We start from the raw sequence: 10,852 nt of genomic DNA on the forward strand, positions 1-10,852 counted from the left end.
ATAGACAGACACCCAGGGTCACTTTTCACCTGATTTTGTCTTACTCAATCATCTTAGGTGGCTGTTTTCTTGTGCAAAAGTCAGCTACTAAATGGCTTTCCGTGTAAGAGTGCATTACACTTGGTTGAATTTTGGGAATTCGAGTTGGGCTTTTACCTCAACTGGACCACCCGAACCAAGTTGCACCCCTATTTCCGTGAAATTGTCCAGCAAATCCCTTTCTCTACTGGGATTTGCTCGGTAATGTTTTGGAAAACCATTTTGCGGCTGACAATTGCACGAGTGGACAGACACACAAGCTTGCTTTTCAGCAGATTTTGTCTTATTCACTTAATTGATCACGTGGTTGTTCCCTTGTGCAAAAGTGAGCCGCGAAATGGCCTAACAAATCACTCCTCTAATTTAAGAGCCAAAAAGAGCAAATACCAAATAAGCATGATATTTTTCAGTGGTAAATGAATGTTTTACCCCTTATCTCATTAGAATAAGCAAAGGTGATCTTATGTCAAAACCCTTGATCGTGCGGTTGAGATCCCTTCCATCCCAAATGGCGGGAAAAGAAATAGACCTAGGGTTTGGAACTTGTTAGGGGTAAAATCGGTACATCTGGCACCGAACCTCAAACCCCTTCTCCATTACTCAACCTGGTCGACACAATCCCTACAACAACGCTCGGTAATGAACTTTGATTAGACTTCCTTGATACTTCTCCCTTGGACGGTACCGAGCTACACAGGGAGCTAAACGCAATCGCGGAGATCTCGCCCCCTAAACGGGAAATCCGGACGGCCGATACGCGTATGGCGCGACTTTCGAATTTGAAACATCCTGCCTAAATCTCCATCCTTGATAATCGCCCGTAACCATCGGAAACCGTATCTCCACGTGTTTATTCGCCAGCTATCAAGCCCCACGTGGATTGAATCAAGGATATGATTGATGTTTCCATATGCCTCCACGATCTGATTCTCCCACCATCACGCCCCATGTAGGCGAAATCAAAGGCACGATTGATATCTCCAAGATCGTGGATCTCCACCCCTATAAAAAGGGGACTTCGCACTCAAGCAAAGGGGTCGAAAAGAGACTCAACCTCTCTTCTTCTCGGGTCTGGTAACCTGATTAAGCTCTCTCCCATTTCCCGTCCATTGTCTGTGATTGCCCGTTTCTAACTTGAGTGTCGAAGTGGCCGTCCGGAGTCACAACTCCGGGCCCGCTGACGCTTTTTCTGTGATCGCAAGATTATAATTTCTACGAAGCTAGTTCGTGCAGTCAGATTTTGGGCGTCATCAGATTGGCGCCATCCGTGGGACCCGACATGCCTAAGTCGAAAGCTACCTCCCAACTCAACGGTGAAATGGTTACGAGAAGCCAAGCCAGCCAATGAGACCACGAACCGCTAGAAGAGATGGAGGAGATGGTCACCTCCGGCGACACTCCGGTGACAATGACCGCCTTCAATCAACTCACGCAGCAAATTGGAAGTGTTGCAATCACCCTACAACAAGTACTCCAAAGGATCCCTCTCCAACCGGCGGCACCATCTCCACCTGTGAATGCGCTGGGCAAAAAACTTCGCCCCCTCGAGATTCCAGAAGTGCAAGGATCCTCAAAAGGACGAAACCCTCGGAGTCAGAGACCCCCTCATCATCAACAAGGGTCTGCTTCCATCACCAGCCCACCACTCGACCATCGCCATGATGTTCGGTATCGAAGGGGTGACAACTCAAGAAGGGAACCAACAAACCTTACCCAGCAAAACGAGGGCCAGGTACCTCAGCAAATAAGGAGCCCAGCGAAAAATGTCCAAGTAGGAGACAACCCAGCCGTTATGGCTGAACTCCAGCGCCAGATAAAAGAACTTCAACAGCAAATGAAGGCACCGTGTGATCCGGACCTCCTAGCAGAATGGGATAGCGAGATTGCTTCTCCATTCGCTCCAAGAGTCGCCAACGCCGTCGTTACCACAAACTCGGACATGCCTAGGTTGGATCTCTAAGATGGGTCATCGGACCCTCTTGAGTTTCTCCGCACCTATCGCCGCACGATGGTGATCAGAAATGCTTCCGACGCGACGATGTGCAAAGCTTTTTCCGCCTACTTGAAGAAGGACGCTAGCAACTGGTTCAGTTGATTGCGGCCCAACTCCATCGATTCATTCCACGACGAGTTCGTCTCTTACTTCATCAATAGTCGGCCCCGAAAGAAACCAGCCGATGCTCTCCTAACTCTGCGACAGGGAAAGGACGAAACTCTGCGGAGATTTATCGGTTGGTTCCGAATGGAACTCCACCAAATTAGCGAGCCGAACTTCGATATGGTTCGCGCAGCGCTCCGCCATGCCATCCGAGATAGAGACATGAAAGTCGCGTTAAACGTGAATCCTCCCCGCGATATCCAAGACCTCATGGCTATGGCAGACAGGTACATCAATAATGAAGAATCATTTACCATGGAAAGGGAATTAGAAACCACTTGGGGCACTGAAAAGAGAAAAGAAGACTCTAGAACACCATCAAGTCATAAGCAAGCAAGACATAGCGACCGTCAAAACCGTCGCGCCAAATCCCCAGTTTAATAGGGTCGACTACACCCCCCTGAACAACACCATCTCTAATATCATGTACGAAATCCGTGGCAAAGAACCCATAAACTGGCCCGAAAAAATGAGAAACTCGGGAAAAGGTAAAGCCTCCAACAAGTACTGTCGTTTTCACCAAGACTACGGGCACACCACCTATTGTTACCACTTGAAAAACGAAATTGAAATGCTCGCCGGATTGGGAAAAATTGACCGTCATCTCCAGAACCCCCAAAGAAGCCACCAGCGACCCCGATCCGAAGTTCATTGGCCTGACGAACGTCATCGCTCACCGAACCACTGAGCAGAGAGCGGTCGACACAGAGAGCAAGATTAGGAGGAAGCACCAAAATTCATCAGAAATATTGACACCATTTATGGAGGCCCAGTGTTCGGAGGACCAACTGACGAAGGACGCGCCCTTTATGCAGGACAAGTCAACTCCATAGAAAATCCCGCAAAAAAGCCAAAGACTGGACCAAGTACCGATGCACCTATCACCTTCACCGAAGCAGATTACGGAACCATAGATCGACATCATGATGACGCCGTGGTAGTTCGACTTAACATCGCCAACTGTAGCATGGGACGAATCTTGGTAGACACAGGGAGCTCAGTCAATGTCCTCCATCAGAACGCCTTCGCTGAAATGGGCATTAGCAACAATAGGCTGGAGCCTGTTAACTGGTCCATCTTCGGATTCTCCGGAGGGGAAGTCATGGTACGCGGCAAAATCAAACTCCCCGTAACATTCAGCACCCATCCGAACCAGCGAACCATAATGCAAACCTTCGTGATAGTTCATGTCCCTTCCTCCTACAACGGGATCATTGGGAGGCCAGCTTTAAATGAATTGGGGGCAGTGGTCTCCACTGCCCATTTGAAAATAAAGTTTCCTACCAAATTCGGCGTCGGAGAGGTTATCGGAGATCAAGAGAAAGCCCGTGAATGCTACGCCGCCCTGTTGAAAAAGAAAAAGGAAACCAAAGAAACCTTCTCCATTGGCGGTACTGACCCACGGGTTGAAATAAAGTAAGGAGAACCGATCGAAGAACTCACGAAAGTTCCTCTGTTCACCGGTACAGAAGATCAAACCGTCCAAATAGGTTCTCTCCTGCCAGGTAAGCTTAGAACCGAACTTGTCAATTTCTTAAAAGCTAACTCGGATGTCTTCGACTGGTCCGCCTCTGACATGCAGGGGATCCCCTCGGACATTCCGGTCCATAAACTAAATGTGGACCCAAGCGCCAAACCAGTCAAACAGAAAAAATGAAGCTTCGCCACCGAAAGACAAAAGCACATTAGAGAAGAAATAGATAAGCTTCTAGATGCCAAGTTCGTTAGAGAAATTCGTTACCCGGAATGGCTCGCCAACGTAGTAATGGTTAAAAAATCCAATGGCAAGTGGCGAATTTGCATTGATTTCACAAACCTCAACAAAGCATGCCCCAAAGATTGTTACCCGCTACCGAGGATCGATCACCTCATCGACTCCACCGCTGGACATGAGATGTTGAGTTTCATGGATGCCTTTTCCAGATACAACCAGATTCAGATGTACGGTTCCGATATTCAGAAAACCTCATTTGTCACCGACCAAGGATTGTTTTGTTACGAAGTCATGCCATTCGGCCTCAAGAACGCAGGCGCCACATATCAGCGGCTGGTCAACAAAATATTTGCTTAGCAAATCGGGAGGAACATGGAAGTATACGTTGATGACATGCTCGTCAAAAGCCTCAAAGCGCCGGACCACATCGCTGATCTTGAAGAAGCATTCACTGTACTCCGACGAAACCGAATGAAGCTGAACCCCGCCAAATGCGCTTTCGGGGTTACCTCCGGAAAGTTCCTAGGCTTCATGGTTAGTCAGCGAGGAATTGAGGCCAATCCCGAAAAAATCAAGGCACTTTTAGAAATGACGGCACCCAAAGACGTCAGAGATGTGCAGAGGCTCACTGGCAGAATTGTAGCCCACAGTAGATTTATGTCTAAATCTGCTGAGAGATGTCTACCCTTCTTCAAGACCCTCCGAGCTGTGAAAGATTTCCAATGGACAGAAGAGTGTCAAGCTGCCTTCGATCATGTAAAAGCATACCTCCAAGAGCTCCCTCTACTCTCCAAGCCAGTACCGGGGGGAGCTTGTATTTGTACCTAGCAGTTGGACCTTCCGCAGTAAGTTCGGTACTTGTTCGGCAGGAAGGAAAAATGGAGCAACCTATTTACTATGTTAGTAGAGTGCTCCATGACACAGAAGTTCGATATCAAGAAATTGAAAATTTCGCCTTTGCTGTCGTTATATCAGCAAGAAAACTCCGTCCATATTTCCAGGCTCATCCTGTCACGATACTCACCGACCAACCTCTCCGGAAGATATTGCGAAAGCCCGACACCTACGGACGGCTGATTAATTGGGCGGTCGAATTGGGTGAATTCGACATCCAAATAAAACCCCGTCCAGCAATCAAATCTCAGTCGCTGGCAGATTTTATCGTAGAGTGCACAGGGCCAAAAGAGGAGTCAGAAGAATCGAACGTCACAGCCAAAGAGTCGACCCCGAACCAGCAAAATCAGAATCCACTCTGGATGTTATATGTGGACGGCTCCTCTAATGCTGGGGGCAACGGTGCCGGCCTAGTCATCACGGGGCCAGACAATTTTATTGCTGAGTACGCTCTACGCCTGAATTTCAAAGCTTCTAACAACGAGGCGGAGTATGAAGCCCTAATCGCGGGAATAGCTCTCGCTGTCGAATTACAAGTCAACCGAATCAGAGTCCACAGTGATTCTCAGTTGGTAGTCAACCAAGTGAACGGCTCAGCGAGGCTAAAGAGGAGCGGATGATCAGATACTTAGAAAAGGTAAGAAGAGAAATCTCTGTCTTCGAAGAATTTCAAATAGTACAAATCCTCCGCACCTTGAATGCTCGTGCCGATGCTCTTTCCAAGATGGCTTACTCCGGGATGTTCGAACAAGGAAACATCTACGCCGAGATCCTCCCTCAGCCTAGCATTGAAAGAGAAGAAGTTTTACAACTCATTGAGGAACCTAGCTGGATGGACCCCATAATACAATATTTAAAAGATGGTATCCTGCCCCCGGACAGAAAAGAAGCGCGACGCCTAGCAGCAAAGGCCGCCCATTATATTCTCGACGGACAAAAACTATATAAACGCTCCTTTTCTTGGCCCTTGTTGAAATGCCTCCAACCTTCCGCCGCGGAGCTCGCCATGAGAGAAGTCCATGAAGGAATCTGTGGCGACCACTCGGGCGGGAAGGTATTGGCTCACAAGATCCTCCGCCGAGGCTTTTTCTGGCCGACCCTCCAGCAAGACGCTTCTGATTTTGTTAGAAAGTGTGAACAATGCCAGAAGTTCGCTACCGTGCCCCGTCTCCCCGCAGTTCCCTACAAGCCCATTTCCAATCCAGTCCCGTTTGCAATGTGGGGAATGGATTTGTTAGGACCTTTTCCTAACTCAACCAGGGGACACCGAATGATGTATGTCGCCATTGACTATTTCACCAAATGGGTCGAGGCCAAGGCAATAAAGAAGACTACTTCCAAAGAAACAGAAAACTTCTTTTATCATGACATCATATGCAGGTTCGGCATTCCACGGATCCTCGTGACCGACAATGGAACCCAATTTGCAAGCCGAAGGTTCAAAGACTTTTGCGGAAAACTCGCTATCGATCAATGATTCACCTCAGTAGGTCATCCGCAAGCTAATGGACAGGTAGAAGTCACTAATCAAACTCTTCTGCAAGGATTAAAGAAATGCGCTGAGAGCGCTCGAGGCTCGTGGGCAGAAGAGCTACCAAATCTCCTTTGGGCCTATCGAACCACTCCCAGAACCGCGACGGGAGAGTCGCCATTCAGCCTCGCCTTTGGAGTAGATGCGGTGATATCTGTTGAGATTGGAGCCCATTCCCTGAGGCTCGAAGCATACAATGAAAGGACCAATCCTAACCACCTAAGGAGCAGCCTCGACCTCATTGAAGAAACTAGAGAAAAGGCTCGCATCAGGATAGCAGCGTACCAGCACAGGGTCGCCCGATACTACAATTCCAAAATAAAGGAAAGAGCGGTGAGGATGGGCGACTTGGTACTACGACGGTCCGAAATCTCTGACCCTCGCAGTTCCGGAAAGTTGGCTCCCACCTGGGAAGGACCCTACCATGTTTCACGAGCCCTCCAGCCAGGGTCATACCAATTGGAAGACTTGGGAGGCAACCCCATCCCCCGCACTTGTCACCTTTCGAATTTGAAGAAATTCTACCCATAGGCAAAAATGTAACTCAATTCTATCTTTTCATTTACTTTCAATAAATCTGCGTGTTTGTTCTTTGTCTTTGAGATATTACAGACATATAAACAAATCCCACAAAGTAATGAAGTCTCCTTTGCGGTTATTCATCTCCGAAAACGGTTGTTCCCTAAGCATTTAACAAATCTCCACATCGAGCGAGCTACGAACGAAGGATAAAAGGTGTGACCCATAAACCGACGCCCCAAGAGACCTGGTAGAGCGTCCATCTACTTAAAAGGTGTGACCCATAAACTGACGCCCCAAGAGGCTCGGTAGAACGTCCATCTACTTGAAAGGTGTGACCCATAAACCGATGCCCCAAGAGGCTCAGTAGAGCGTCCATCTACTTGAAAGGTGTGACCCATAACCGATGCCCCAAGAGGCTCGGTAGAGCGTCCATCTACTTAAAAGGTGTGACCCCTAAACCAACGCCCCAAGAGGCTCGGTAGAGCGTCCATCTACTCAAAAGGTACGACCCACAAAACGATGCCCTAGGAGGCTCGGTAAAGAGCCTATCCACTTCAAGAGAAAGTTAAGCGTTGAAATTCCAAGGGTGGTCCCGAGTACTTACTCTAACGGCAACTTAAGAGGAGGTAAAATTAGGTTGCTAACGAGTTTTAACCTTTTGAAAACTTCTAACCCAATTTTGAAGATTAAGAGATCAAAGATGAAAATTAAGCACAACAAGTTAAATCCTAAGTGCAATGCAAATGTAGAGCAAGAGAAAAGAGAGAGTGCACTCGAGATTTAAAGTGGTTCAGTCCTCAAAACGCAAGGCCTACTCCACTCCACCAACCAAACCCGTTGATGGCTTCACTATTTGATCTTTTTAACTTCGGCGAAGATCGGTGCCGATTACAACTCCAATTGCTTTAACCTTGGTGGCAATCCTCACCACGGAGAGTGGGCTCCGCTTCTCCGAACACTCGCCCGAAAACAATGTTCTTGAATAAGAAAGAAAGAACAAAAAATCCCTCATAAGGGTTTACAAACTTTGTAGAAGATGTACAAATTTGAGCGTAATGATCCAAATCCTAATCTTAGAGGATGAGAGGCATAAACAAGCTTGAATCACTCTTAGGATGTTCAAATAGAGTTTTTGAGTGTTAGGATTGATAATTGGGAAGGTGGGAATACCCATTTATATAGAAAAACCAAATATGACCATTTGAGGGGCATAGTCGTAATTATGGCAAAGTTCCCAACGGTCACAAATTTCTTCCCGTTATAGTGTTCTCGGAGTTCCGAGAAATTTTCTCTCGGAGTTCCAGGAATACAAACAGAAGTTGGAAAAAAGCTACTGGACCAAATCTCGGAGCTCCGAGAATTCTCTCGGAGTTCCGAGAAGCCTATGTCAAGCAGATTTCAATTCTTGTTTTTGGGCTTCCAACTTTACACCAAGTTGGGATTGTTATGAGGGTTCCAAAGTGTTGGAATGCCACAAGGACAATCTCTTAAACATTTAGGGTGTGTGAGATTAACTTAATTTATGCCTCTTAAACTTAAGCTAGGATTGGATCAATACAATCTAAAAAAGACTTAAAATGGTCTTCACTTGCAATGCTTCAAGTCTTCTAGAGTCTTGGATTTCCGACAACTTTGGCCTTCCGAATGTGGTCAAATGAGTGCTTCTTGGCCTCAATCCAAGCAATCTTGTCTTTAAACAAACATGATCTACAACTTAGACAAACAAACACATTAGTGATATAAATCACTTGTGTATTGGAACCATCAAAATAAGATAGGAATGCCAAGGTGGGAACCATTGGGCTTACAAGCGTTCTACGAGGATCGACAAAAAATCATCACCGCCAATGAAAGGTAAAAGTGTTCTAAGTGCATCTCCAAGAAAAGTGTGAGTATCTTAAAATACATCGCCAAAGTCACTTCGAAGGACAAACCCCTTCTATCCACAACAAAATAAAGTTAAGTTTTCTACAGAACTAGATCATAAGAGGCAAAGATAAAATTTTAAGGGACCTGTCCCTGAATTTCCTTCTCCAAAACTTCCTCGTTAGAAGACACCACAATACCAGGAACCGATGATTCTATTCCAGGAGACGTAACCGCCAGGTTTGCCTCATTGACTTCGGTCGCCTCGGAATCCTCTCCCTCGGAAAGCTCAGTCCCCGGTGGTCCCTCCAGTCTTTCGATGGGAAAAGTAGAATCTATGGCCTTGATTTGGTTTCGACAGTCCACGAAACCTTTCACCTCAAACTCCAGAACGGGAAGCGCCATATCTGTTTGATACTCCTGAGATTGGCGGAAGTCGGAGATCGCCTAGGACCGAACTTCTTCCTCTCGCTCAACGACCTTGTCCCTCTCCTTCTCCAGTTCAGCAAGAACCTCCTTTTCACGAACAAGTTCATCTTTGATCTTTTGGAGCTCAGCCTCGGCATTTGCCCGAACGTTCGGTAAGGAATCCCCAAACACCTTCTTGTCATTTGCACGAGCCTCCACTTGATTCTTCATCTCCTTGGATGCGTGAGCATAAAGAGAGAGATACGTTTCCATGCGCCGTGAGGCATGAGAGCAAATATCTGACAGCTACAGGCAGAAGGAGAAAAAGTGAATGTTTGCAGGAATCGAAGGATATTCGGAAAACTAAAGCTAAAATACGCACCTTCTTTGCCACAGACCATGTCACGGCCTACGGCAAAGTGCGAACTTCTCTCCAATTCCGCCAAGTCTTTCGATAGAACACTCGTCATCGCCATTTCCACGGCCACCCTCGGGTTGCGAAAGGTGGAATCTTCAATACCCACTTTCCAGCCAGGGTCAAAATAAGATCGCTGTTGGGTCGCCTGATCTTTCGGAAGAGTCCTCGGCTTGAAATAAGCCTGAGTTCCCTCGCAACCTTCGACGGGCAAAAACTCCTCGCCCACAATTGGTCTTTACCCTTACCCTCCCCTTCGATCGACTTACCCTTTTTTCTGGGGCTCTTCTCCAGTATTTCTGTCTGCCGCTTGCAAAGCACGGATTTCTCCGGAGATGCAGCACCAATGGTCCCCGCAGCCAGGACCGACCCTTTGCCGGCCTTGGCTGCCTGGCACTTCACGGGTCTGTCTTGTTTTTGCCGAGCCACTTCCTCGACCTTCAATCTCCTCGCCTCCTCTATTGTCGAGGTGGAAATGTTAGCGCCCGAACCTTGTGCCGCCATTTCTGTGATAAAATCAGAAAATCAGTCACAACAAAATGGAAGGAAAACGAGCAGAAATACGAAAAGGAAGATCGGAGAAGGGAATCACCAGACTGACTCTCGTCAGCACTTGTTTCATATTCCTCCCCTTCGCTCCGAGCCTCGTCCTTCGAGTCTATCACGACGTTGCTCAAACCAAACTTCACCAGTACATGTTCGGATTTGAAATTCCGAACATTGAACCTCTCCTTCCCTACATCTACACCCCTACCCATGACATCGTTGAAAATTAACTGACTCAAAGTCCCTAGAGAAAACTTCAACCCCATTCTATCCCCGTTAGGCTCTCTCCAATCGAAGGGGAATCGCCACCCGGCTGTTTGAGGCGGCTTTACAAAAAGAACTCGTTCTTCCACCGTTTAATGGAAGAGGGAGCTCCGCCCATAATCATCAGTGTCCGCCACTGAGACACGTCTACCCAATCCCCTTTCATCTTTATGAGGAAACAATTCCTGATAACATCCAATGATAGAGGGGCCCTCACCATTTTACTTTTCACTATGTACGCCAGGAGACCCCTCCACCCATTTGGAAAAGTCTGGGACGGTGCCAAACCAAAAAAATCAAAAAATTCTATCAGAATCGGGTGGAGAGGGAAGCGGACACCCGCTTCGATAACCTCCTTATAGAAGGCCGTCTCTCCCTTCACACTACTACTACACGCCCGTTCATCAAGGCTGAGAAGCCGGATCTCATAATCGCCCGGAATGTGATACTTCTCCCGCAGATGATCAAGGTCCGAAGGTTGAAGGATACCTATCG

At 47.4% G+C, this 10,852-nt stretch overlaps 1 protein-coding gene across 1 annotated transcript; it reads left to right on the forward strand.

Moving 5' to 3' along the window:
* The first annotated feature begins 3,164 nt into the window (after nucleotides 1–3,164).
* Nucleotides 3,165–4,268, forward strand: LOC143891195 (uncharacterized). Its single transcript, XM_077395828.1, has 2 exons — nucleotides 3,165–3,613; nucleotides 4,121–4,268. Exons 1-2 carry the CDS (start codon nucleotides 3,165–3,167, stop codon nucleotides 4,266–4,268), a joined length of 597 nt encoding a protein of 198 aa, XP_077251943.1.
* The last annotated feature ends 6,584 nt before the right edge of the window (nucleotides 4,269–10,852 follow it).

This window comes from Tasmannia lanceolata, unplaced genomic scaffold, assembly GCF_043159265.1.
Source record: "Tasmannia lanceolata isolate RefF3 unplaced genomic scaffold, GAP_Taslan_0.1 ptg000013l, whole genome shotgun sequence".
NCBI classification, from domain to species: domain Eukaryota; kingdom Viridiplantae; phylum Streptophyta; class Magnoliopsida; order Canellales; family Winteraceae; genus Tasmannia; species Tasmannia lanceolata.